The following is a 27939-nucleotide window of genomic DNA, read 5'->3' as shown; positions in this document are numbered from 1 at the left end:
TGTCAGAAGTCTTACCTCGAGTCAGAACATGTTCAAAACTCATATAAACAAAATTTTGAATTAACACGTGTAATTGACAAATTGTAAAATAAAAAATAGTATAGAACCAAAAAAATATACGTTTATATTGACATAAAAAATTAAAATGGGTATACATTTTCCTTTTGATTCAATTTGTAGGACTTGTGTTATTAATATTGAAACTGCTTATAAATTACACATATTGCATTTCAGATCTAATCCTAAATAAAGTTCAAACCGTGGACCCAAATAACAGTGAAGCTGTGAAAGAAGCACTTTCGGTTTTTTTCCAAAATCTAATAAAACAAAAAGACTTTAATTGCAACAAATGGTTACGCGAGCTGAAAAATGTTATAAACCGGTAATTAATAACCTCAATTGTTATGGTTTTTTCTTATTTATGATATAAAAAAATATATATTTGTAAGAATATTCAGACAGAATTTTACCTCAGACATTTTCTTTTAGATTCCCAAAATATTGTATGCAGCATCGTAGCAATACGGAAAATTATTTAGCTAGTTTTATAAGCTCTAATAATTATTATAATGTGATTGAAGCAGCAAAATGTGCTCACGCCTTGCAACAGGTGAGTTCCTATCTCTCTACAGTTCACTACAGAATATCTTTTTTAAAATGTGTTGAAGAATTAAGAGTTTATTCTGTTCATAAAGAGATTAACAATAACAATTTAAAATTATTCCAATAAATTGAAGAAGATGTCTTGCCATTTGCAAGTAAACTGAATAATAATTTGATATTTCTGACTTTAGTGCTAAGAATCATACATAATCTAAAGCTGAAAAAATATTTCTCTTTATGTTTATGATGTTGAAGCAAGGTACTGTATGGGTAGGGTTACTTCTTAAATTTTTATCCCAAAGTTCAGACAAATACTTTGCAGACTTAAAAAATACCATTTTTAAATTAATCCATACATTATGAACTCCTGTAATTGCAATTATTTAAATATATGTGTCAATAAAGAATCTGTGTTTGCTTATACAAAAATATTAATGTTATTTGTAATGATTAATATATTATTTATATTATAATTAATATATTTTTATTATATTTTAATATGTAGTTGAAATACTCAGGCAAGTAAATAGGCACAGATGACATAACATCTCAATGTATGGGCAATAGTGACCTTTTACCATCAGGTGTCTATTTAAACAAATAATTAACATTATTCATTTAATTCAAGGTTCGCCCAACAAAAGAAAAAACTGCAACCCCTAAATCAAGTTGGAGGGATCAGATTGTTTTACTTTGTAACACGGCTCACACTCTCATTAGTGCAGTGTTCCCTAATGCTGTTGACATGTATAAGGATGCAGAAATGGTATTAAAATTTATATAAATAGTTTACTTTAATACAATTGAGCTACTCTATTGAAAGTAAATAAGCAAACACTAAAATAATTTAATATAATACTTTATATATAATCTATTGAACAATATATTACAATGTGTAATATGTTACTTTTTCACATTTATCTAAAAAGTTTTACTTTTCCTGTAGTGTTGCAATTTATATATCTAAACTAATATTATGCGACAGTAACTCTCTCTGTCTGTCTGTATGTCATAGTCAAACCACTGAACCAAATTTGATGAAATTGTGAATGAAGCAAGCTTGACTCCCAGGAAGGCCATAGGCTCCTTTTTTATACCTTACACCTAATACCTAAAACGCGAGAGAACTCGTGATCAACTACTAGTTAATAACATAGATAAAAAACTGACCTAAAACATATTTTGAAACAGAACTTTATAATTTACTTAGAAAAATAAACACAATTTTTTTTTATTACTTTCAGCCACAGACACCGAGTGCTAAATCAGCATTGTCAATAGCACTCACAGATGTAACAAAGAATCTTAAAAATGTGAAAGACAAGCAATCATTGTTACAATTAAGGTTAAAAAATGTATTAGTCTTCATTCAAGCAATGTTGGTGTAAGTTCATTATTTTTTCTATATATACTATATATTATATAGCCTTTTCTAAAGCTAAGAAAAATCAAGATGAACAAAATTCACATTTACAATTCCCTTGCCAATTGATACCAGCTCAACTTTATTTTACACTACTAACCGTTCTTGATTAATCTTGATATATGTACTTAACAATTATATAATTTTTTTACAGTGAAATATATCCTGTTGCGAAACCTATACGGCCACAGATTATCTTAGACGTTATAATTAGAGCTTTAAGTGTTACCAGTGGAACAAATTCGAATGTGAATATATCATCTGTGAAAACACAAGCACTCAGAACTTTAGATGCCTTAATTGTATGGTAAGTAATTCATAGATATTATTGATAATACAGATAACAGACAGAGTAAATCAGAGTAATACAGGATACTGAAAAATGTTTACAATAATACACTTTTGAAATTAGAATATAATAATAAATTGGCTCTATAATAATTATATCGTAGTCAACATTTTATTACTCGTTTTGTTCTTGACTGAACTTAAATAATAACAGAAAAAAAACTCAACAAATTTTTTTTCAACTCACAGAAATATAATGTTTGGAACATATTGAATAAATTGTTTTTTTTTTTATTTAGGCTGTATATGTAAAAAATACAAATTTTCATTTCTCTTTTTCAAGTTCTTGTTATTTATTTTAAGATTATAACATGGTGTAATATTTTTAGCTTAGGTTCAAACTTGATACCTTTCTCCCCTCTAGTGATAAGATGTGTGATGCAAACATTAAGATGGAGTTCGGATAATTCTAGAGAAAATAACAGGTACAAGATATATATATATAATATATAAATATGTATTAATATTAAAACATTTTACATTTCACTGATAATTCAAATATAATGAAGATTTTATTTTCATTTTCATTTTTATTTCAAAGAAGTCTGACTATAAAATGTATCTGTGAAATGATTAAAGATCACAAATGTTAAAATTTTCGTATTTATACTACATGAATCATAATCGCAGTTTGTGGGTTCATACTCGGACAAGCACTCTTAATTTTTTTTTTTTCATTTTCGCAACAATCATTTCGTGAGCTTAATTTGTGTTTACATTTTATCTGGTGCTCCGTCGTGAAGGAAAACATTGTGAGAAAACCTAAATGGAGGGGAAGAAATTCTACCACATATGTCTGTAACAACCTGTATTTGAACAGTGGTGGAATATGCGCCAAATTTTCTCCTTGAGAAACCTTTTCCCAGCAGTTAATATTAACATACTGTTACTAAACTGTTATATAATATTCCCTTGAATTCTAGGCTGTTCATGTCTAAACAAGTTGTAATTATTTTACAGAATAGTTAGATCCACCGCATACAACACACTGAGCAAATGGTTGAACACCTTACACGTTCATAGAACATCCGACAGCAGAAACTTATGGGAGGATGAACTCACTGGATACATTGTTGATGATATCACACCGCTAAAGAAAATTGTTCAACTAACTGTAAGTGCGTCTTTGGTCAGGTCGAGCAGTGTTCATTGATCAAATTCCTTTATTCAATATTGAAGCATTACACTTGATTATTGATTGTCAAATTAAAAGCTACCACCGATTCGGAAAAGAAAATACCCTGAACTGAGATGAACCGACGAAAGGATCTAAGCGAGTTTTTTTTTTGTAAATTTATGATTCTATATGATTCCCAAAAACATTCTTTAATTTTTTTTTTTAATTTGGCATCGCTAGTAAAACCGTACATTACCCTACCATATTAATCTTATATATGTCTGGATATTAAATGAATATATACTTTTTAAAAAGTGCTGTAAAAATTGGCAAAATTATCGGCACAGATGAATCTTAATGAATAATGTATCTTATATTTTACGTCTTTATAGTCGAGAGGCACCGTGGAGGTAAATTATTAAATTTTGAATTTATTAAATTAGTTAATTATAAATTACTATAGAATAAAGATATTAAAACTAAAAATAAAACCAATTTCACTTCAATATAACCAATGTGGTTGGAAAGTATCAGTGCGTAAATATTATTTATTAATCTCATTTTATATTTATAGATGGGCCCTCAACCGACTAAACACCTCAGCAAGAAAGCCAAGAGGAAACTAGCCGCGAGTCAGTTGCAGGAGAGCACAATATCTGCTCATATGCCCGGAGAAAAGAACAAGATTGTTGTGTTAGTAAAATTAACATATCACTATGTGGTATAAAACTGAGCTCTCTGCCTCTGAACGCTTAGATCAGATCTTTTAAACTACGCAATGGGTAATAATAAATAGAGTGATTCAAGACGAAGGTTTATATGTACAACATATGCATATTACAGTAGAGAAATGCTGAGGATTTTAACTTGTATAGCCTGAAAAGATAACCATTTTTCATGTTTTGTTTTTTCTTCCGGGTTGGATAGTATATGTATATAAGAGTATAATATGATAAAGACGTAAAACTTGTTTGTTTGTAGGAGGTAATCTCCTGAATTATTGATCCCATTTTTAATTTTTTTTAACGGTTATAAAGTTATTATAGCATAATTTTTAAATAAAAAATTGCACTCATGCAAATTCGGGCTGAGTTGCCAGTTTATGTATAATTTACCTCTTAGTATTTGTAATTCATGACTGGCGACTTGAAATACAGTTTTGACACTGGTAAACTATACTAGTATACAATTTTTTTTATAATTGAGTTCATGGTTTTCATAATAGCTTTTCTTGTTAAGATTGTAGTTACAAAATCAGGCTGGCTTAATTTGTGTTTGTATTTCATCTCACATTCCACGGTGAAGGAAAATTATCATGAGAACAAGGGAGCGAAATTGTCTCTCAATTGAATCCACCAGTATGCATGGTACAATAAGCTCAAAAATATTTGCTATAGTAGCCATTGAAAATAAAATGATTTTTTAAGTGAACAATATATTTCCATTTGAAATATAAATGTATACTTATATTATAAATTCGAAAGTAGTTCTGTTTGTCTGTCCTTCTGTGTTGTGTGTGTGTGTGTTGCAACTTCACGGCCAAACCGCTAAACCGAATTTGATGAAAATTTTATATGAAGCAAGCTTGAACTCCAGAAAAGGACATTGGCTACTTTTTTATGCCTAATACTTGACAACTAACCTCTAAAACGCGAGCGAAGTTGCCAGCGAAAACTAGTAACAAATAATTATATTTTTTCAGTTCAGATGAAGTCAACAATGAAGTGGCGATAGCAGCTCTAGATTGCGCCGAAATGTTCTTAACAGTTTGCGGAAGATTCTTAAAGCCAGCGACTCATAAGGTATTACTTATTTATATCTATATATAGAGAACGAAAATAAAGCAAACCTTTGATTTACGTATTCTATGAGATTTGCGAATAGTTCAACTACATTGTATACTACTAAGAGTGTGATTAATATACTACACTTACACTTAACTACTTACTTTAATTTACTTCGAAAATTCTGATAACAGCTTCGTCAACGTTCAAAACGCCATTTTGCTACACGTCGATTAGCAGTCAAATGTTTTTTTGGATGTTTTTTTTGTCCTCTTGTGGTTGGAATAGACTATAAATTTCATGTTAAAGTTTTTATTTTATCCTGTTTGCTAGGTGCTCGCCGATAGATGAAACTACATAATAATATAGATTAACAATCAAAACTGTTAAAACATCATAAGGCTGGTGACACCAAAGTTATTGGTGTTTTTCTGTCATTAAATTCTCAGTAGCAGCCCTAAGTTTGAAAGTTGACAGTGTAAGCACTCCCATGCCATGGAAACCACGTAATACCGTTGGTCGTGCCCCAGAATCTAAACATCTAATAATAATATCTACTGGTTGGCTTTATATTAATATATTCTACAATTAGCTAATCGTTTAATTTTTCAGCTGATCCAAGAAAGTCTCGTGCGTGAATGCTACAACAATACATCCTACACTGACAATCACTTGTTATATTTGCTGAGAGCGCTGGAGGCTACTCGTAAGACAACACCCGTAACCGTACCGCCTCCCACACAGTACTGCCTACATTTGTATAGCGTGCTTGTTAATGTGCAAAATTCTGAGGTGAGGAGTCTGTACTTTACTACGATTTTACTAAACTAAAATTCAGTACACCTAAGGAAATATAAACTTGACCCATTTGTTTTGTTTGTCAAAAAAGAAATTCTAAGGAGACCCGAGATGACCTAGTCATTAATGTAATGATTCGTAACAAAAAATATAATTTTAAAATATACAGCATATTACATGTGGTTGAGAAGTTCTTTGAAATAAATATTGCTACTATATTTAGAATTGCAAATATTGCCATTAACAAAAATGCAAGCTTTAAAATGCGTAGGCAAATTGGCCACTTAATAACAGGCACAAACATAAACATTGGCACTGTAATAAATATTGACCATTCCTAACATCATCAATGTGCCACCAACGTTAGAAACTAAGATGAAGTAATAAATAATAAATATGTTTATTCACAAAACAACTGATCTCAACAGTAAAAAAAAAACATGTTTGTCGCAACGGACTTCAAATTTATGTATCTACATTTTAAATTAAATAAGATTACGTTGAATATTCATTTTAACATAAAAAACAACTTATTATTTGTTAACCTTCCCAGATAGCAAAATTCTGTACTCAAGCCCTACTGGACATACGATTGCATTTACACTGTTCACCACCATCACTGAACTTTGCTTTAGAACAACCAAAGGAAATGGAAAATGAAAATCAAATCAAGAAAAAGATTTCAGAAAAAAATATAGCAGTGTTGCAATCATTATTAGGACCTGATAAGTAAGTGAAATTAGAAAAAATAGTAACAGTAATACTTTATTTTTATAAATTTTTCTTTAAATGGAAACTTAACTGCTGAAATATGCTCTTTACTCATGAATTTTATTATATAAATAAAATATTTCACAATTAGCGAATAAAAGTAAAAAACTTTATTATGTAAATCATAAAATATATAATATTATATAAAATAATAGTATAAAATGTCTAATATAACTAAACTAACTAACTATACCCTGTTCAAATTTGCTTGATCATTTTGACAGACGGGCTAGTGATGAGAAATAGAAAATATAACATATATAACAGTCGATAGAATGCTTAATTCAATTTAGAATTCAAATTTTTTTTTTACCTTATTTTTCTAATACGATCTATACCAGCTAAAGAGACCCCAACCACTAGCCAAAGAGACCCCAACCAAACGGATCCCCGTTCGTAAAAATAACTTAACAATGATCTTTAATAAGGATTTTTGTAATCGATATTTGTAGCAGTTACTGCCTGTTATTCGCGTCCCTACCGTCCGACCGATATAATATTGTACAAGTGTCTATTATTTTCAGTGTTTCTGTTTAAATTTTACTTTGAAGCAATAAAAAATCTTAAAATTTTCGGATAACCCTTGAATCTTTAGGGGCTTGTATTATATGTATTTTTTAAAATATTTTTACAATTTTTAAAGTAATTAAATTAAGAAAATAATATGTGCGTCATTGCAAAGTTATGTCGATCAGAAAAATTTACATCCGTCAAAAAATTCAAGCTAACTTGTACATGGTATATATGTATGAGTAAACTATGTATAATAGGATTTATAGTATTTTTGTTGTCATTTTATATTAAGAGATTTCTACTAATAAGTAAGCTAATTTGCCTAATCCTATTAAACACATTTTTAATATTTAAAAACATATAAGTTAGAAAAAAGCTGATAGTCATAAAACAATAAGGACAAAACAATAAATATATTCATTATAATCTTTTTCAGGGTTCCCACAACTGCCATTGAAGATGAAATAATAACCATAGCTGATGAGCCCTCAAACAAAAGGCCTCGGTTAGACATTGATGAAGCTGATAAGATAAGTTTAAGCAGTGACTCGGTAAGATCGGTTGAAATGTGTGACGATTCTGAAAACAATGAAATAGAAGTTAATGAATTAAATAAAACCACTAATATGAGCAAAGACGACAAACAAGCAATGGAAGACAAGCAAAATGAACAAAATAATGCAAGTACTATACAGGAAAACATCCCTAATACTCCTGAAGATCATATCACCCAAGAAAATATTCAAGATGTTGGCAATGAACAAGATAAAATGCTTATTTATGAAGCGACTACACAAATGCCATTAAACACATCTACTGATACAATTGAAGAAGAAAAGTCTCTTTCACAAGAAGTCAGTTACGATTATCCTAACGAAGGTATAGAGAAGGTGACTGTCTTGGAGAAAATGGATGATGATAATTTACCCAGTACAAACGATACAGATGATATACAAATAACTTGCGGGCAAGTAGTTAGAGATACAGAAGAAATAGAAGCTGAAAAGAAAATTGATGATCTTGAAATAGTTGGTAAAGTTAATGGTTTAGAAAAAGATGTTATAGTAAATGGTGACATTGCTAAAAATGCTGTAGCCGATACAGACACAACAGATGGTGTAACTTTAAAGTCGGGTCCCAAAACTGATGGTATTTCTGTTGAAGATATGCTGGCTGATTTCGTCGATGAAGTTATCCAAGAGGCAGCTGAAACCTAATTTTTATTTAGAATATATATCATTGTTTTTGATAGTGCCAAGAATAAACGCATTTAATCGAAAGTAGTCTGTTTTCTTTGTTCACATATTTTTAGTTCAGTCATTATGTATAAAAAAATGGCCGAAAAACGCAAATTAACCGAGAAGGCTGATTTTTGCGTATTTTGTAGGGATTGGTTAGAAAAGCCTAACTTGAAAATGTCCACCTCAATTTCCTATTTGCGTTCGTCGTCATCTTGACTAAAGAGTTGAATTTCTTTTTTTGTTTTAACTCAGCTGTGCATCGTGATACGAGAATTATTATAAGATACTTTCTCGTTGCTTCACATGTACGCTCTACAACGTAGGTCCCATACATTTTTAAGCTGTCGTTGTTGGTTATTGAGTTATCGAGCGCAAAACTAATAAATAATGCCGAAACTGACCGACCGGTTGAGCACGTCCAACTAGCCACAAATTCCGTGCTGCAGAAGCTGGTATCGGAATTATTAGCGTTAATGTTTTAAAGCTCGTTCAGTTCTGCGGTACAGTGGAAGGTAAAGCCAAATTGGCATCAAAAACGCTTACTGTTGTACAGCAAGGCAAGACGGTACTTGACGTCGACCCATCGCCTAAAACTATACAAGGCACTAATTCGGCCTCACATGGAGTACTGCTCTCACCTCTAAGCAGGTGATTCCCAGTACCAGCTTTTTCCAGGGAAAGTCCTGAGGAATTATTTGGATTAATCTCATCAGGTGAATTTCACCTTCGAACATCACGTCAAAATTCCAAGTTTCACCCGCGCCCCCTAGATGTCCGAAAGCAGCACAGCAGCGCGATTTTTAAGGCGTTTTCTGCCCCACACAACCACACACTCTGTGGAACCTTGTTTTTCAAAATCAATACGACCTGGGAACTTTCAAAAGCGTAGACATTTTGTAAAGGCCGGCTACGCACCTGCAAGCCCCCCGGTGTTGCAGATGTCCATGAGCGGTGGTAGCCACTTTCCATCAGGTGAGCCTCCAGCTCGTTTGCCACCTATGTCACAATAAGGGACACGTTTCAAATTAGGTATTAAAGATTGATATGAGAAAAATATATATTTACATAAGCCGAAGATTTGTGTCCATATCCAAATTGATAAATCCCTTTGCCTTTTATGGGGGAAAAAGAAAAAAATGACGTTTGTGATATGATATCGTGACATTGACATATTGACATAATTATTATTTTGTAAATACAGAACATCGTGTTAGTGGAAAATACAATTTCTCACTTTACAAAATGGTAATAGCAATAGGTTTCGAAGGAAGTGCAAATAAACTTGGAATAGGTATAGTTAAGGATGGCGAAATACTTGCAAATTGCCGACGAACATATATCACGCCGCCAGGTGAAGGTAAGGTTTGTTTTCTTATATGTTTATGATTTATAAAACTTACAAATTAATACTACTATATTTATTAAATATACTTTTAGATCGTCTAATTTGAAAAATATTATTAGCATTAGTAACGAAAAGTGATTTTTACGAGCTAAAATGTATTTAATTTATATATTTTAAACAAACAGGTTTTCTTCCAAGAGAAACTGCAGAACACCATCAACAGAACATTCATGAAGTTCTCCAGGAAGCGCTTAAGCAATCGGGCATAAAACCTGAGGATATTGATGTTGTCTGTTATACTAAGGGGCCAGGAATGGGGGCACCGCTAATGGTGTGCGCTATTGTCGCTAGAACATGTGCTAAGCTCTGGAACAAACCTATTCTTGGTGTCAATCATTGCATTGGACGTATCCTTTTTAACAGACAAACTACAATTTGTTCTATTTTTAATTTAAAATAATTTATAATATGAAAAATATTGCAAAGACTTTACAAATATCTTAACAATAATAATAAACAGATATTGAAATGGGCAGATTGATTACAAAAGCAAATAATCCAACAGTTTTGTATGTGAGCGGAGGAAATACACAGGTTATTGCATATTCTAGACAGAGGTACAGAATATTCGGTGAGACGATAGATATTGCCGTTGGTAATTGTTTAGATAGGTAAGAACTTATTTTAATAGATTGTTAGTCATACATATTACTATGAGGATATTCCTTAATATATTCCTCTTGAATAGTCAACTGTTACTATTAGTTAGTTTATGATTGATAGTACACCTTGGGAATGAAACAATCGCCTCCTGGGTATATCTATTCATATTCAATATATGTCAATAATAAACTTGACAAAAAAAGTTAAAAGTTGCTTTTAAAATTTATTTCGCTGGTTCTTCTCAAGTCGGGGTATTTTCTTTTACGAAACAGTGTTAGTGTTTAATTTGACTATCAATAAGTAAGTGTTATGCTTCTATATTGAATAAAGGAATTTGAGTTTGAGTTTGTTTATATCTTAAAAATTATGCATAAAATCCTGAAAGAAGATTTTTTAATTATTGTTTTTTATTAGACTTATGTCCAAGCTTGCAGGCTCAGTATATAATTATATTTAGGTTAATTTTATACAACTTATCATTGTACTATACAACAAAAGTACATCCTGAAACCTCACTGCTTATATTATATGACTCTTTCCATTTAGTTGTAATTATTGTACATAATTAATTACTGATCTGTTATTTTATTTTATCAGATTTGCAAGGGTATTAAAATTATCAAATGCGCCCAGTCCCGGCTACAACATTGAGCAAATGGCTAAAAAGGGAAAAAAGTATTTACATTTGCCATATTGTGTAAAAGGTATATTCACTATATATTATCTTTCAAATATAAATGATACAGGAGAAATTGAATTCTTGATCTATAGTAGTATCTGTATCTGTAGTAGAATAGTTGTATAATTAATGAGATAAAAGGTTTTAATTTTTGATTTTAAGTCACTTATCTAAACTGAGTATTTGAATTGTATTTTAAAAAACAATGTATTAGTGCAGTATGTCCCATGTGAGTTCGCACAAATTAAATATAAAAAAAATGTTATTATTTTTGCATCGACAGTTAGCATCTGGTGTAAACAGTAGAGGCAGTTAGAGCATACCATTATTGACAGAAAATTGCAGTTTTTACTAATTTTTTTATTTGTTTCCATATATTATATTATTATTGAAATAACATTTATAAATATTTTATTACAAAAGGTATGGATGTCAGTTTTTCGGGAATACTGTCGTTTATGGAAGACAGAATAGATGAATTATTAAAGGAATACACACCAGAAGATCTGTGCTATTCATTACAAGAAACTGTATTTGCAATGCTGGTCGAAATAACTGAGAGAGCAATGGCTCACTGTGGTTCAGATGAGGTGAAGTATGAAAAGCTTTGTTCCCATAATTAGACTTCATCATCAAGAATCACCTAAACTAATATATGTCTGTATATATTGTGTTACACTTTCAAGGTCAAACCATTGAACAGAATTTTACAAAATTTGAACCCAAAGGAACGAAATATTATACGACGATATATATAGACTATTTTTATACTTAACCCCTGACGACTAACCGCTAAAACGCGAGCGAAGCCGCGCGACTACTATTATTATATACAGCACATTCTTATATTTACATTCACTGCCCTATTTTAAAATGAATAATGCTAATAATTATTGTGTTTTTTATTCCTTGTTAGGTTTTAATAGTAGGAGGAGTTGGATGTAATGAACATTTGCAAGAAATGATGGGCGTGATGTGTTCAGAGAGAGGTGCAAAGATATTCGCAACTGATGAAAGATTCTGCATAGATAATGGAGTTATGATTGCACATGCCGGTGCAATTGCATATGCAGCAGGCAGTCGTATGGATTTTAAAGATGCCACCATAACCCAGAGATATCGAACAGATGATGTGCTAGTCACTTGGAGAGATGATTAAAAATGTATTTAAATTCAATTTTTTTTTAATATATTGTTAAATTTCAAGGCAATTATTTTATTTCAACTACCTTGCAAAGTATTAAAAATAACTCTTTAAGAGTTTTCAGAGATTCAAAGCAGAGTTCACATGATAGTTATTCTAAAATAATTTTATTGTTAACATATTTTTAAGTTCTATGCACAAATTAAAACACATTTCATCAAGATTGAGGAGAGGTAAAGATATTAAATTACACACACTTGTGTAATTGGTCACACTCCAAACACACTAGCTACTAAGCATTGCAGGATAGTTGTATTTTTTTTTCTAATCTTTCTTTTTCTACTGTATTGTAATAAATGGTGTAAATATAATACAAATATAAACTAGGAAGAGCAGGCAATTGAGGTGCAGCTTTTTTTCTATAAAAATGAATACCCACAATGTGAATGGGTGCATTATCTAACATTAAAATTTCATCTCATAAAGACTACAGAATTATATAGAGTAGGAAAATAAAACCAATGAAATCTAAATCAACCATTATAATATGTGTTCAAAACAAAGAATTCAAACATATGATTCTTACATGCAACAAATAACATTTACAAATAAAAAAAATATGGAATTATTTTAGTGAATAAAATAAAATATGTTTATTACTCTGCATTCATTAATGGTAAACTTAACATGTAATTATTTTATTGTCTTAGTAAAAAACCTAATTAAAAATTACAATTAATTTAAATGTTCATACTCTGTAATTTGGATCATAAATAATAAATGTTTTTTTTTAACTATTACTAATTTTATATACCATAAAGTAACAAAAGCTGCAGTGTAAACACAGCCTCATTAAATACCTTAAACAAAGAAAGTTATATTCTTAATGTAAAATTTAAAAATACATTATGGATGCATTCATTAAACATTACAATTAAAATTCTTTGTAGATCCTACAAACCCGCCTTAGACTTGATGATTTTTTTTACTTTTGATCGATATAAAATAATAACTATAGTATTTATTTATAAATAAACACAATATAAATTTTGGCACTTAAATCTGGCTAGTAAATTTGGCTAAATTAAAGTTAAAATAAATTGGGTGTTTAACAAAGAATATGTTTCAGATAAAAAATAAATAGATAACTTCATAGTAGAGTCAAATTTTTACTTATGCAAGCAATGTGGTTAAATTTAAAAAACCTTCAAATATAAGACTTGCACCTTAAAACCTTTGTACTACACTTGTTTATAGGTTGATGTCTTATACATAATGTGGCTCTTTCAGACACAATTTAATTTCATAAGATATTACTTCCATGTAATCCTGTGTACATTATAATCCATGTCACCTGTAACAAAGTACATTGTTTACAAATACATACATTTAAGATAAATACAAACAAAGTGAATCTATACTATTTAATCAGAAAATAAAAAGAGATATAAAATGTTTTATTAAAAATTCAATAAATAAAATCATAAAATCATTGTTTCTTACCAAAAATCCAGCAAATGAAGTCATAAAACCCTCTTTCGTTATTTCCCACATCCCTCCAAATTCTTCCTCATCCACACTTTGAAAATTATTTACATAAAAGTAAATCACTGCTGCATTCACAATGACAAAACTAAAAAAACATTATTATTAATGTTAAAGTTTAATCATCACTATATTTAAAATGCAAATAAGAAGTTTAATACATAATTCATATCTTACAGCAATAATCCGATAAATCCTTTCAATGGCAGTATCCCCCAACACAAACCCAAAGCTATACCTATGGCTTGCCGCATCCAGTAAATCACGTCCAGAAACTCTTCCTACAAACAATAACATCAAATAAAAGGAGTTCTTGCTTTTAAAATAATCAGTCTCGTGATTATTTCAGCTAACCTTGTCGGGCCATTCAGTGCTAGATGAAAAAGCTTTTTTCCAAACACATTCCGTTACTTTACTCTTAGTCAAACTATCCGATGATTTGTTTTTACTCAACATTTTATAAAGTTGTGTTTTTAATCTTTATTATTTAAAATTTCATTTATAAATGCAATCAATAAATAAAATTAAATATCATGAAAGTTACACGTCACGTCACTGTCACTAACAGTAATTGTCAAAATAAATCGAAAACGAGGTTGAATTTGGTGTTGCCAATAATTTTGTTTTACACTATTTAAACAAAATATTTCTTATGTAACTGAAAGTCAGCGAAATTAATAATTCAAGCATTTGGTTTAAAAATAAAATAGAAACGCCTTTTTCTTCGAGTACTTTTTATTTACCAAAAGTTATTTTTTTATTTTTAAATATAAAATGAATATAAACAAAAACTGTTTCTTTTTTAATAAAAATGCTTCATTTTCATCTTAAAATTAAAAAGAACGGGCTACACGAGTCTTCAACCGCTGCAACCTCTCCGCCTCCATAGCTTTTGTAATGTCCCAGCATTCCTTGTTCAAAGTATCTTGGCCTCTGGATAAACTTACTAATCTAGCCAAAACAAGTAGGCGATGTAAATCATCTGCTGTTACAGCGTTGTCTTCGTCTGCTTTGTTACGCATTTCTATAAAATCGTCTTCAACAAACTGTAGAAAAATAAACTAGTGGTTAACTAATGTAGTTTATTTGTATTAAGTAATACTATTTGAATCACGTTTATCGAAGAATGAAGACAAGTTAGCAAGGAAGTTGGCAAGGAAGAAGGAGTATAATAAGCGAACGCGGCAACATTTTTAATAATAATAAATAAATTTTACCTGTAAATCTTCACTAATTGAATATTTAACAAGTTTAATATTTGTCAAATAAGATCTTATATTATTCATGATGTCTTCTTTCAAGTAATATGTAGCAGCTTCGACAATAGCATCAAATATTTCAAGAGATGATTCTTCAGGCCGTAAGGAAATATGATAGTCACTCTAAAAATATAAATTTAAATAATTTCTAGAGGCTAAATTTGAAGGTGGATTAGGGCTTATGGCTTAGTGTTTAGGGCTTTGTGCAAACCTTTCTGGGTAAGTACCACCCACTCATCATTTATTCTCCTGCCCAACACAAAGAGACTATGTAACAATTACAAGTTCCCAAAGTTTGTGGCACACTGCTGTTACAAGAAATGAATATTTCTTACAACCCCAGTGTAGATGGCCATTTGTGACGTATACCATCAGGCAGCACATTTATGCCACCTTATCTCATTAAAAAGACTAACTATAAATTCGAATTAAAAACCTATCAATATCTAGAATAAATATAATTTTCTTACCAGTAGCAAAGATTTGCCTTCTGATAACACCAGTACGGATATGTCCGAATCGAACTCCATTTTATAGTACTTAAAGTCATATTCGACTTTTTGTTGTTTTATTAAATTACCCAAAGCTGTAATATTATTAACACCGGTAGCATCTAACTGGCCTTGTTCCATCTTTGTTTCATCTAAAACTAAATGTGTGTGTTTGCTTAACTGAAGGATACCACTTGTTAATCTATTGCAATCATAGTCTTTTCTGAAACATATTTATGATATATTAGACATAATACTGCATACAAAAAGAAATTATTTATTCATATTTAATAATAAATGAGTTTCTTGATCATACGATGATACATGATTTGTACCTAATTAAACTCTAGTTATTTAATATATTATTTATTTTAGAACATAACAATTCAAACATAACAATTTTGTTTTCTGATGGTTACTCTGTTCAAGCACATCTGGGTAGGTACCACTTATTTAATAGTTATTCTATCACAAAAGCCAATTAGAAGAGTCAAGAAAAACTGGCATAACATAGCATAACAACTCAATTGGCAATGCATTTGCATTTAGACTTTTTACTAAGCCATAAACCATTATTTTAATTTTATATAATGAATGAAAAGAATATGAATGGTATCATAATTATAATTTTAAAATCTTACTTTGGTAATAGAGCTGTTGTGTTCATATTTTCAACAGTTAGGGGTAAATAGTAGCTTTTAGTGACAAACTGTTTAATAATGTTGTAAAGCTGCAGGCCATAATTGGGGTACTTCTGAGTTGGTAGGTTTGATATGTTCAGACAGAATTGTCCCAATGTGATAGTATCTTGACGGAGGTATCTGAAACACAAAAAACAATGAATGTTCGGATTTCTGAATAGTTTATAGTTTTGAACTAGTTATGAGTAATTATAAAATTTGGTATATTTATCTTTAGCTATTTGATAGAAATATTAAAAAATTTTACATCAACTACTCCACGATTTTTATTGTTATATAGTACACCATACGTAGTACCTTACCTTAGGTACTCACCAGTAACTGAGCCAGTGTAACTGCAGGCATAACTTATGCCGCATAAGTGACATAACAATTTAGCTCCTAAGGTTATTGGTGCATTAGTGTGAAGTAAGGAGTTATTAATATTTCTGTTAAAGTGCCAATGTCTATGGGCGATGAACACTTACCATCAGATAATAAAAAAAGGATTTTTATTTGTTACATATATAATAACAGAGAAATTATTTTATATTTTTTTGAATGGTTGATTGGTTATTATAAATGAAATGGCTGATGTTTATTGCAATAAGAGCACCACTACAAAGCATGCTAAAATTTTACCTGTTGCATTTAACCATTACCATTTATAGATGGAACAAAAAAAACCTAACATTCTGCGTTACATGTTGCCTTTATAAAGAGTAGCTTATGCACTTAATTCTAATAGTAAAAAATAAAACTTACACACAAGCTATGAGATGACATATTAAGTATTCAGCAGCTAATTTATCACCAAGCAATAATTCTGTCAGAGCTTTCAGCAAGTGATCCCTAGCTGTGTTTGCATCTTTGAGTATTGCTTCTGAAAAGAACAGCATTATTTAAAGATACAATATTTTTATTTGGGTATTAATTATATGAATTTATTTCAATTTGAGACAATAAAAATACTACTCAATTTAAAACTTCAGTACAATAGTTTGAAATCAATCATTGTGGTCTAAATGAAAAGTTATTTGATAAATAATATTTAAACTTAAGAACATGAATTATACTCATATTATTGATTTGGTAAGGCTTTCTGTAAATTATGGATGCCTACCCACAGTACCGACCTAAATAGAAAGCTGATAAATTATTTAACTACCAATTATCAATACTTCATATTGCTACATTTAAAATTAAAGAATGAATGAGTCAGTGTAATAAAAAAATAAGTTAAGATTTTAAGATGCAAAAGTAACTTTCAAGACAAGTAAAAAAAAAAGATCACCTTGACTTAAATTTTCTTTGACTAATGGATTACAATGATCCAATTTCTTAACAAATACGGCATGCAACCTCGGCACCAAGCTTGGCGGAGGATTGTGTGTTATTATCTCCGCATCTGTTTCACAGATGTGTTCCAGTAGGGAACCTTTCGCTGGTTGGAATTCCCCTGAGAGTGCTGGATCAACAGACAGGAAGCCAACTACTTCTATCATATCATTTAATTTAAGATTTTCTTCATCATCATAAACCTGGAAATAAATATAGTCATTTTAATACTTTTCTTTTTATTTTCTTTCCAAGCATAATCAAGTTATATATGTGAATGATTATCAGTATGATAAATATCTTTATCAGTCAGTATATCATTATTCATATTTTATAATATACATATTCATTTATTATACATAAAACTTTTTTTTCTATAAATTATACATAAGGCAAAGAAAAATTTTTTGTTAGTTTTTTATTGTAATGTTGTAAATCTCACTATTTCACCCAAAAGATCACACAAGTAGTAATCTTAACTAAACAAGAAAATGAAAGTGTTTAAAGTTATAACCTATCCCAATAAGGAATCTCTTTCAACTTTTGATGAAGACAAGACGAGAATAAATAACAAAGGTAAAAAAAATGCATACAAAATTATAGAAAAATAATTAATTTGATAATTTAAAAAATATGTAATGCCAAAAGACATTTTTAAATTAATATGATTAATAGAAAAAAAAATTTTTTCAGACAAGGTGTTTTGATTAGAAAATGTGAAAATCATACAAATGTAACAAAAAAATCAAATATATTACACACAAAAAAATCTAACTAAAATAAATGAAATTATTTGGACTAAAAATATATAAATAACAAAACAGAAAATGTCAAAAATTAGATGTCACCTTAATTATACAAGATTTGCTGGCTACATCAGGCAATGGAAAATTAAGTAAATGCTCCCTGGAGACCACATTTGAGCTTTCATCTACATCTTCTTTAGTCCTTCTCTCCTTATTTACCAGTTCAATTTGTACATCCATTGCTTCTGGATCATCCTCACTATCATCATATGATCTTTTTAACTTTGAATAATTTGAATTTAATCTCTTTGATGTATTTGGTTGTTGCTCGAGATGTTTCAAATGATTTTGTTCATCTTCTAGTTTTTGAGCCCAATCATTGAAACCCGGCATTGAAACTACAACTATGGTCTGTCTTTGTGCACTTTTTAAGTTCTCTGTATAATTTACTTTTTCATTTTCCTAAAAAAATCATATATTTTAATGACTGCAAAATATAGATCAAATAATATTTTTATATACTTATTTAGCAAAATATCATACCATTATATTAGCTGTATCAGTGTACTTTCCAGACTTTGATTTCACCTCATTTGTTTTTGTATTAAATACTTCGAATTGCTCAAAATAGAATTCAGGATTGTGCATATCTTGAACCATACCCCGGAATCGTACCAAGGTGCCATCAGGAAGATTGTGGGTCGCGTTCGAATTTATTAATGGTATCTGAAAGGTTATTCAGAGGTCATTTTTGTTATAATAAAAGCTCATTTTGTATTTATTTCATTTCCTTACCTTAGACCAATTGGGCAGCTTTAAAAGTTTATCTTTCCATCCTTCTTCATTTATCATCCATATACCTGGAGTGACGGTATCAAAATCATGCGAAAAATCATGCATTTTTTTGTATATATATTAATATGAGTATTTTCGAAACAATACTTATTTTTAGAAACGTTATCGCTAGTAATAATATTTTAGTTATTTATAATTATATCATTGATTTAAGATACACATTTAATTTCAGTATTAAAAAAATAAACGCGCGAAAAATAATCTGTTATTTAAACGTCAGTTAAAAATTCCACTTAAATGGCAAAACATAAAATCAATATTGGAGTCATTCATTCATTCAAGTTTATAAATATTTGACTTTATAAGCGCAATGTCAGCGTGTACCTGTAGTTTTACAATTTTTAAATAGCAAATGTAAATTTTTAGTAAAAACTAATAATTTGTGAAAATTTATTTACAAAATAATGAATTGGAGAAACTTTCTATTTTATTTTAATTTTATAAAAACACGTACAGTTTGATATTTTATGGATAGTTCGCAAATTTCTTTATATGTGTACCTTTCAACAAAAGGCTATACAAATTAGAATTTATAAATGTAATTACATACCTTTATAATTTATATTAATATGTTCTATATTTTCTACATTAATCTTTGTATAATCTGTGTCTCTGCTCTAATTTCTTATCTATGGTATAAAATAAAGCGCGTCGTCAATCCGTAATCCGTATAGCTTGCTGTTATTTTTAAAGAGTTCTTTAATATTACTATATCTAATATAAACTAATATTATTTACTCAACTACAGCTTATTTTATTTATAAAACATTGTTTTTCTAATTTGTGAAGTTGTACAAACAGAACTTATACTAATTACTGAATCTAATACATTGATTTTTCACTTCAAAGCTTCAAAATGAGTAAGTTCTCTAATAGTTAATTTCTATTATTCATAATTTGTTTTTTTTTGTTTTAATTTTTTAAATACTTATTAACACTTCAAAATACAAACAATAAACATTGCTTTGTTTGCAACTTTTCGGCGTCTAACCTCAAATGTTTCATTTCAGCTATGGACATTCGGCCCAACCACACGATATATATCAACAATTTAAATGAAAAAATAAAGAAAGAAGAGTTAAAAAAATCACTCTATGCAATATTTTCACAATTTGGACAGATTTTAGATATTGTCGCAATGAAGACCCTAAAAATGAGGGGGCAGGCTTTTGTTATATTCAAAGAAATATCAAGCGCAACTGTTGCTTTAAGAAGCATGCAAGGATTTCCATTTTATGATAAACCAATGGTATGTATCTAATTTGTTTTCTTTAAAATTCTACAAAAATAATTAAAATATGTTTAAAAAATTTACAATTAATTATCATTTAAAATTATTTTACAGAGGATCCAATATTCAAAATTGGATAGTGATGTCATAGCTAAAGTTAAAGGCACGTTTCAAGAGAGGCCAAAACGTCCAAAACTACCCAAAAGTACAGAAGATGGTAAGAAGAAGAAGAACAAGGATCCAAATAGGCCAGCAGTGCCTGGGTTTGGTCAACCTAGTCTCCTCAACAATGTCAATGTTGAACAGCCACCTAACCAGATTCTGTTCCTCACTAATCTACCCGATGAAACTTCTGAAATGATGTTATCTATGCTTTTCAACCAGTGAGTATTTTTAATTCTTAAAATAGAACTGTATGTATAATTTTATTTTAAATACTAAATCATTACTTTTTTTTAGGTTTCCTGGTTTCAAAGAAGTTCGACTTGTGCCTAATAGACATGATATTGCATTTGTTGAATTTGCTAATGAAATGCAGTCTGCCGCAGCAAAGGAAGCACTCCAAGGTTTCAAGATAACACCAACTCATGCAATGAAGATTTCATTTGCAAAGAAATAATGTTAAGCTCTTATATTAAGTACAAATAAAGATCTAAGTATTCTGAGAACTGTTTTGAGCATTGCACTAAGCCTTAACAGCTCTCTGGCTGTGACTAGTCATTTATTTTTTAAGAAAATTTACTTTCATTTCCTTTTCACTCTAAACCTTTATCTTGATATATTTCTGAAAATAAGATTTTATAAAAAAAAACAGTAACAAGATTTAATTTGGTTTAATGTTAAGTTCAAAGTATTTTTGGAGGTGATAGTCTTATTATACGAGGCCTTTATAATAAATTCCAGTAGTAAATAAATAGTTTACCATTATACTGTACCAATTAATAGGGTATATATATTAATATTTCATATATATATTAATATTTCATATATATATTAATATTTCATATATATATTAATATTTCAAATGTTATTTGAAAATCTAGTTTATAGCGTACACCGACTAAAGTGGACATACGAATTTCAAAAATACAATATAATGAATGGTTATATTTTTTTATCTTGGCAGCACTGTTACATTATAATACTATCAAGTAAAATTGTACTATTATAATTTAACCAACTACATAAAAACAATATGTAAATTCCAAGTAAGAAAGAGATATCCTACTACAGAGTTGACTACTTCATAATAAGTTAGGCAGTATTTTATTTTTAGGGATTGCGAAACTGTCAAAGTCAAACCCTAATGAATGAGTCGGGCCGTAAATTTATGTTTTATTGAAATACAAATAAACTATTTTTGAGGCATATTTTTTTGATGACTAATTAAAACTGAAAATATCAATACGATATTTAAGTAAAAGTGAAAGACTTATTAAGTTATAAAATCATGGAGGATATATTTCAGTGGTGTAGAGAAGGAAATGCCCTGCAGGTGCGCGTTTGGCTGGATGATACGGAGCATGATATGAATCAAGGGTAAGATGAAGATCTCGGTGTTATCTTATTTATAAAAAATCTATCTGTTTACTTTTTGGTCCCATAAATGGCGTTCATATTACACATATCGCCCACAACGCCAAGGTCTAGTAAATTATGTCAGACACATCGGAATACTTGGAAAAATTTGTCACATCTGTTAGATTTTGCAGGCAACTTTGGGAAATCTGAAGCTTTTATGATTAATAAATTGTTGCCAATTTAATTTCTCACTATATATAATCATGTTTATATTTAAAGATAGAAATTAAACATGTAGGTAATAAATTATATTATATCAACATTGTGTTGAGCTTTTTTCGTGTTTAAAGCTGTTTATCCAAAGATAATTAAGAATAATTGTAGTGAAATATAGAATTATTGTCATAATACATAGAAATAAAGCATGTCTAATTTAATAGCAATTAAAAAAAAATCTTAGTGCTTTTATTATATACTATGAGATAAAATATATATAAGATAAATTATAATATGTAGTATTATTTCTATTTATTCACATGAGTCATCTTAAACTGTAGCTAAATTATCCTTGTATTTTCTGATTCCATATAATATTCTGTATATGTAAATATGCTCCAATAATCTCTTCACAAATCATACAGGAAAGTAATAATATCAATTCATTATAGCATTTAAATATTTGTTTAAAATTGTAAATAACATTTGAATTTACTTATTATATCTTATAATTAAATAATAATTAGTAAGAATTAAAATAAAGTTATTTTAATTAAATTTTTTTTTTGGTACAATTTAATAAATATAAACTAATAAATATATAAAATCTGTAATAAAACTAAATATATAAAAAAAACCCTCGCATTTTATAAATAAATACAGCTACATCATATTATAATACTATATTTTTCTTGGTTTAAACTATTAAAAGATTTTATATGTTATTACAATTATTTTTTTTAAATATTTGTTAAATACTGTTAATATATAAAACTGTAATAAATCCTTTCAGTGATGATCATGGCTTCAGTCCTTTGCACTGGGCATGTAAGGAGGGTCACCTAAAGATAGTTGAAATGCTTATCAGAAGAGGTGCAAGGATTAATGTTACGAACATGGGAGATGATACCCCGTTGCACTTGGCTGCTGCACATGGACACAGACCTATAGTTCAATTGGTCAGATGGGTCAATTTAATATGACCATTTTATATATTTTCATAACATTTTAATCATGGTTTTATTTTAAAAAAATGTATATAATATTTTATTAACCGCATAAGGATAAAGTCAGTTTTTTTTTATAAAATAAACAATAAATTGTTTATAAATATTGAATGTCAATGTTCTAAAAAACATACAGTATGTTGTAAGTGTATGAGAAGTTCTATCAAAGCATACTATCTGCGAAAAGGAGGGAAGGCCTCACTAAACAAATAGGAGATTAACTGTTACTTAACATGTATACTGTAGTCTATATACTTTTTTAATACTAAAGTAAATTGAGAAAATTAAAATCGAAATTATAATTTTAGCTACTTCAAAACAGAGTTGATGTGAATTTCACAAATGAACATGGCAACTCTCCATTGCATTATGCTTGTTTTTGGGGATACAGTGCAATCGCCGAAGACCTAGTTCTTGCTGGGGCTCTTGTATCACTGGCTAATAAGGATGGGGATACACCGTTGGACAAAACAAGAGGACAACTTGTACAGAGGTATGAAGACACAATTTAATAACTGATAAATACAACATTTTTATAATTTAAATAAATATTTTGTAAGCACAGTAGTGAGACATAAAAGTGTATCTTAATTAAATATTATCAGAGACTGACTACTGTGACTAAAAATTGTCTAAGGTGTGTAGCCAAGTATGCAGGACATATGATAAGTGCTTATAAACTCAGTTGTACATTATTTCATTACTCTCTCAATCCAATGGGATGGCAATCCAATACAACCAGTTAATACTGGTTTTTAATAGGCACAGGACCAACGGCTGTCAGCCGCTGCCAAATTCTACTGAGAATTACTTGACAGAAAAGCTCAATAACTTTTTACTGTTTGGATCCAGGGTTTGAACGAAGGAGGCTAGGTTTACTAATAACCCAGGTGTAAAATATATTTTTAACTTTTAGACTCCATGAGATGGCTGTAAATCAAGGTCAAGATCTGAAGAAGATACAATTTAAAGACCAGTCGTGGTTAGGGTTGAAGACCCGAAGCCGTGATGCAACTCTTTCTCGACATAAAGGCATTAATATCAATGAATTAGCGTTACACACAAGAATCGCAGTATCGCCGTCTGGTAAGATAAAAATTACTATTGACTATATTATATGGGCTATGAAATGTTATATATAGACATACAGCCATTGGCACATTATGCAATATAAATTATTTTCCATATGTCAATCGGACAACAAATATGGAATCTAAGGTGTTGCCATATTCAACAATACAAACTATTAATCTTAATGTTCGAAACTATTATCTTTAAATTTATGGTAATATTTTTTCTGATTTTAGGTGAAACTTGGCGTGGTCGTTGGCAGAAAAATGATATAGTAGCGAAGATAATAGCAGTTCGTGAATGCACACCCCGCGTACAGCGCGACTTTAATGAGGAATTCCCTAAGCTCAGGATATTTTCCCATCCTAATATATTACCTGTGGTATGTAATATATTTCTTCTATTTAACCGGCTTGCCTAATGGCGGCTACACACGGCAACGGTATAACGCAGCGATATGATGTTTGCATTGCACAGTTATAGGCGGGCCCATGTCATCCACACGCTATTAAGCCTGTGTCGATCGTCAAACAACGATTTATTATTTGCATAAGTTGCTATGATATATCGTTGCGCGTGTAGCCGCGATTAGGTCACACTCATAAATAAAAAATAAAAATAACTTCATTTATTGCATATTTTTCGAACGACCTGATGGTAAGTGGTTACCACTGCCCATAGACATTAGAAATATGTAGTAACCAATAACCATTCCATACACTGCTAATGCGCCACCGATCTTGGGAACTAAGATTTGAACTGGGTCACTCATCCTTCAAGCCAGAACACAACAATACTAAGTATTGCTATTTGGCGGCAAAACAACTGATGAGTGGGTGATCCTCGTCGCAGTACATGACACGGGCCCGCAGGTGGGGTGCTGCGTGTCGCCGCCGTCGCTGGTGGTGATCTCGCAGTACATGTCGTGGGGCTCGCTGCACGCGCTGCTGCACGGCGGCGCGGGCGGGCGCGTGGTGGTGGACGCGGGCGCGGCCGTGCGCCTGGCGCGCGACGTGGCGGCCGGCATGGCCTACCTGCACTCGCTGCAGCGCGACCGCGTGCTGCCCGCCTACCACCTCAACAGCAAGCACATCATGGTAACGCGCCACCATCCTGACGTCCGAAAGCGTACGAACGTATTATATCTCGTCCGCGTTCGGCTAATCAAAGTTCATGTATTTTTTACAGATTGACGAAGATTTGACAGCGCGTATCAACATGGCCGATGCGAAGTTTTCTTTCCAAGAGAGGGGTCGCGTGTACGCACCGGCTTGGATGGCTCCTGAGGCCTTATTGAAACCGAGTGCTAAAAGGAACTGGGAAGCTGCCGATATGTGGAGTTTTGCGGTGCTTTTATGGGAGCTGGCGACTAGAGAGGTGAGGAATCACTTGTAATAACATGCAGTTCGGTTACCTTGCTTGCTAAATGTAAAGATTTTTTAAATAATAATGCCAATTTTACTAAGGTCCCGTTCGCTGACCTTTCGCCAATGGAATGCGGAATGAAGATAGCTCTCGAAGGCCTAAGGATCACAATCCCCCCGGGCATCTCTCCCCACATTTCGAAACTGATTAAAATATGTATGAATGAGGATCCAGGTAAACGACCATCATTTGAAATGATTTTACCCATCCTTGAGAAAATGAAACGCTAAAACAAATCGAATGGGTAAAAAAAATATATTAAAAAAACGCCTATTCAGTTTTATATGAAAACATTAATTTGCTTTAATCGTATTGTTGTATTTATGGTTGTTGTTAAAATATTTTAATCGATGCAATGTGTAACAAATAATTTCTAACATGTTATATTTAAACAAAATTTAAAAATATGGAAATAAGATCTTCTTATGTAAACATGAAAATTTTGGGAGATGTCAATTTGTGGTTGAAGGATGACAAAAATAGCCTTAGTATATTTTATTCCAAAAAAAAATCCTGGTTTTTGTTGCCTCCATCCAATAAAAGTTATATTTATAGTATTTCTCGCGCATCGATAGTTTATGTTTTTGATAGTATCGATTGGTTTTTGAAGTACAACCAAATTAATAAATATAATTATATTGAGCATTACAAAAAGGTTACATTTTAACACGACCGTAGAATCGTCGAACCTACGTATACTCGATGGTAAGTTTTCTATCGATGTGTTCTCCGTCAAGTCAGTAAAAAAAAACTATCGATTAATCAATAAACTATCCATGTTTTAGAAATACTTTAACGTAGTATCTATTTTAATCTGTATTTCTAAGCACAAATAAAAATTAAGAAAAAAAATACAGTTTACAAAATACTTTACTAAAATATTTTTAATATAACTTATTAACTTAAAAATAAGATAATTAGTTTTAAGATTGATTAAAATGTGTAATTGATACAACGCGTCCTGTTGTTATGTTCTGTGTTTACCATAACTTTTTTACAAATTGACAACAAGCTAAGAAATTGAGATTATGAAAAAAAAAAAATAGAAGCTTAAACAAATTTTTTTTATAATAATATGACATTATTATTTATGTTTAATAATAATTGAATTATGTTACAATTAAATTCTAATAAATTAAAGTCATACAGAGGGTTTTTTCAAGATACTTAAATAATGTACACAAACAAATCATACAAAACTTGATAAGTATATTTTTCTTTACGTGCTCGAAGATTAATCTCCCATTAGTGCCATACAAAATAAATTATATCTGATTACAAAATCACATAATGTACAGAGTCTATTTTTAAATGCTTCACTGCACTGCCAGTATTTTTCGTTGTTAGTTAGGTTGTGTTTTTTTTTTATTTATATATATTTAAAATACGGTTATTCATTTTACAATTATACACAGGAAACATATAAATATTATTTTATCTTATGAATATAGTATACATAGGTGCTAATAAATCTTGGTTTTCTTACAGAAATACCTACTTAATATATTAAAAATACTAGAAATTGTGCCTTATTACGAAAAAAAATAACATTTACAATATAAATACTTTTCTTTATCTTAAGAAGACTATATTTCATCAAAAATATTTAAATATTTTTATTGTAAAAGAAAATGTTAAAACGTGAAATATTATACTAACGATTTTGGACTATTTTATTTGTTTTATTTTATGCCACCTGCAGAACAAGAGTAACTTTATTAATAATAATTATTCAAGCAACAGATAGTTCTGCAACGCTGCAACGTTGCAGAACTTTCGAAAGTTGACCTCGAAAACTATTCAGGATATCGATAGTACTATCGATAGTATCGATAGCTCTACGTAAGCAATACTATTGATTACGGCAATACTATTACTAGTATCGACAGTTTTGGATTATCGATAGTTTAGATTAAAAGTAATGGTTTTTGCAATACTTTCGATAGTATTGCTCATGGCGAGCTATCGATAGTATTACCACGTGAAAATACTATCGATAGACTACCGATACTATCGCTATCACCTAACTATCGATAGTCGCGTTATGCAACACGGAAGTATAGTACAACAGCCTTTGTTAGCGAAAGGCATGTGTTCGATAAATCGAAACACATCTGAAATCGGA

At 30.3% G+C, this 27939-nt stretch overlaps 6 protein-coding genes across 6 annotated transcripts; 4 read left to right on the top strand and 2 right to left on the bottom strand.

Moving 5' to 3' along the window:
- The first annotated feature begins 1 nt into the window (after position 1).
- Positions 2-8637, top strand: LOC113395753 (proline-, glutamic acid- and leucine-rich protein 1-like). Its single transcript, XM_026633425.2, has 13 exons — positions 2-149; positions 235-382; positions 490-610; positions 1232-1369; positions 1848-1987; positions 2181-2333; positions 2704-2799; positions 3335-3488; positions 4066-4184; positions 5194-5293; positions 5888-6067; positions 6627-6802; positions 7794-8637. The coding sequence occupies exons 1-13, from the start codon at positions 146-148 to the stop codon at positions 8572-8574; spliced, it is 2310 nt and encodes a 769-aa protein (XP_026489210.2). The 5' UTR covers positions 2-145; the 3' UTR covers positions 8575-8637.
- A 1147-nt stretch (positions 8638-9784) lies between these two features.
- Positions 9785-12491, top strand: Tcs3 (Threonyl-carbamoyl synthesis 3). Its single transcript, XM_026633432.2, has 6 exons — positions 9785-9955; positions 10129-10350; positions 10464-10614; positions 11204-11310; positions 11709-11875; positions 12202-12491. The coding sequence occupies exons 1-6, from the start codon at positions 9841-9843 to the stop codon at positions 12442-12444; spliced, it is 1005 nt and encodes a 334-aa protein (XP_026489217.2). The 5' UTR covers positions 9785-9840; the 3' UTR covers positions 12445-12491.
- A 465-nt stretch (positions 12492-12956) lies between these two features.
- LOC113395762 (GEL complex subunit OPTI) lies at positions 12957-14554 on the bottom strand. Its single transcript, XM_026633437.2, has 4 exons — positions 14329-14554; positions 14152-14255; positions 13933-14062; positions 12957-13783 (listed from the first exon to the last, which is right to left on the bottom strand). Exons 1-4 carry the CDS (start codon positions 14428-14430, stop codon positions 13733-13735), a joined length of 387 nt encoding a protein of 128 aa, XP_026489222.1. The 5' UTR covers positions 14431-14554; the 3' UTR covers positions 12957-13732.
- Positions 14555-14706: 152 nt separating this feature from the next.
- LOC113395754 (mini-chromosome maintenance complex-binding protein) lies at positions 14707-19523 on the bottom strand. Its single transcript, XM_026633426.2, has 9 exons — positions 19284-19523; positions 19032-19214; positions 18591-18950; positions 17699-17945; positions 17170-17287; positions 16366-16545; positions 15704-15947; positions 15192-15356; positions 14707-15020 (listed from the first exon to the last, which is right to left on the bottom strand). The coding sequence occupies exons 1-9, from the start codon at positions 19386-19388 to the stop codon at positions 14808-14810; spliced, it is 1815 nt and encodes a 604-aa protein (XP_026489211.2). The 5' UTR covers positions 19389-19523; the 3' UTR covers positions 14707-14807.
- A 462-nt stretch (positions 19524-19985) lies between these two features.
- LOC113395760 (U1 small nuclear ribonucleoprotein A) lies at positions 19986-21311 on the top strand. The gene is made up of 4 exons (XM_026633435.2): positions 19986-20203; positions 20354-20592; positions 20689-20957; positions 21034-21311. The coding sequence occupies exons 1-4, from the start codon at positions 20200-20202 to the stop codon at positions 21191-21193; spliced, it is 672 nt and encodes a 223-aa protein (XP_026489220.1). The 5' UTR covers positions 19986-20199; the 3' UTR covers positions 21194-21311.
- A 533-nt stretch (positions 21312-21844) lies between these two features.
- LOC113395755 (integrin-linked protein kinase) lies at positions 21845-27485 on the top strand. Its single transcript, XM_026633428.2, has 8 exons — positions 21845-22113; positions 23105-23270; positions 23627-23811; positions 24235-24404; positions 24626-24771; positions 25262-25486; positions 25578-25766; positions 25856-27485. Exons 1-8 carry the CDS (start codon positions 22025-22027, stop codon positions 26042-26044), a joined length of 1359 nt encoding a protein of 452 aa, XP_026489213.1. The 5' UTR covers positions 21845-22024; the 3' UTR covers positions 26045-27485.
- Positions 27486-27939: the final 454 nt, after the last annotated feature.

The sequence above is a fragment of the Vanessa tameamea genome, chromosome 16, assembly GCF_037043105.1.
Source record: "Vanessa tameamea isolate UH-Manoa-2023 chromosome 16, ilVanTame1 primary haplotype, whole genome shotgun sequence".
Classification (NCBI taxonomy): Eukaryota; Metazoa; Arthropoda; class Insecta; order Lepidoptera; family Nymphalidae; genus Vanessa; species Vanessa tameamea.
This window is presented reverse-complemented; position numbering and strand designations above follow the sequence as displayed.

Bases quoted from the DNA above. Each gene is read 5' to 3' on its own strand.
- LOC113395753 (XM_026633425.2), top strand. The intron at 611-1,231 runs GTGAGTTCCTAT...ATTTAATTCAAG, and splicing joins GTGCTCACGCCTTGCAACAG to GTTCGCCCAACAAAAGAAAA. The intron at 1,370-1,847 runs GTATTAAAATTT...TATTACTTTCAG, and splicing joins TGTATAAGGATGCAGAAATG to CCACAGACACCGAGTGCTAA.
- Tcs3 (XM_026633432.2), top strand. From the start codon at position 9,841: ATGGTAATAGCAATAGGTTTCGAAGGAAGTGCAAATAAACTTGGAATA. The intron at 10,351-10,463 runs GTATCCTTTTTA...AATAATAAACAG, and splicing joins TGTCAATCATTGCATTGGAC to ATATTGAAATGGGCAGATTG. The intron at 11,311-11,708 runs GTATATTCACTA...TTATTACAAAAG, and splicing joins TTTGCCATATTGTGTAAAAG to GTATGGATGTCAGTTTTTCG.
- LOC113395762 (XM_026633437.2), bottom strand. From the start codon at position 14,430: ATGTTGAGTAAAAACAAATCATCGGATAGTTTGACTAAGAGTAAAGTA. The intron at 14,256-14,328 runs GTTAGCTGAAAT...TATTGTTTGTAG, and splicing joins GCACTGAATGGCCCGACAAG to GAAGAGTTTCTGGACGTGAT. The intron at 13,784-13,932 runs GTAAGAAACAAT...ACTTTGTTACAG, and splicing joins CTTCATTTGCTGGATTTTTG to GTGACATGGATTATAATGTA.
- LOC113395754 (XM_026633426.2), bottom strand. From the start codon at position 19,388: ATGCATGATTTTTCGCATGATTTTGATACCGTCACTCCAGGTATATGG. The intron at 19,215-19,283 runs GTAAGGAAATGA...ATAACCTTTCAG, and splicing joins AGCTGCCCAATTGGTCTAAG to ATACCATTAATAAATTCGAA. The intron at 17,946-18,590 runs GTGACATCTAAT...ATTTATTTCCAG, and splicing joins GCAAATCTTGTATAATTAAG to GTTTATGATGATGAAGAAAA.
- LOC113395760 (XM_026633435.2), top strand. The intron at 20,593-20,688 runs GTATGTATCTAA...ATTATTTTACAG, and splicing joins CATTTTATGATAAACCAATG to AGGATCCAATATTCAAAATT. The intron at 20,958-21,033 runs GTGAGTATTTTT...ACTTTTTTTTAG, and splicing joins TTATCTATGCTTTTCAACCA to GTTTCCTGGTTTCAAAGAAG.
- LOC113395755 (XM_026633428.2), top strand. From the start codon at position 22,025: ATGGAGGATATATTTCAGTGGTGTAGAGAAGGAAATGCCCTGCAGGTG. The intron at 24,405-24,625 runs GTAAGATAAAAA...TTCTGATTTTAG, and splicing joins AATCGCAGTATCGCCGTCTG to GTGAAACTTGGCGTGGTCGT. The intron at 24,772-25,261 runs GTATGTAATATA...ACGGGCCCGCAG, and splicing joins ATCCTAATATATTACCTGTG to GTGGGGTGCTGCGTGTCGCC.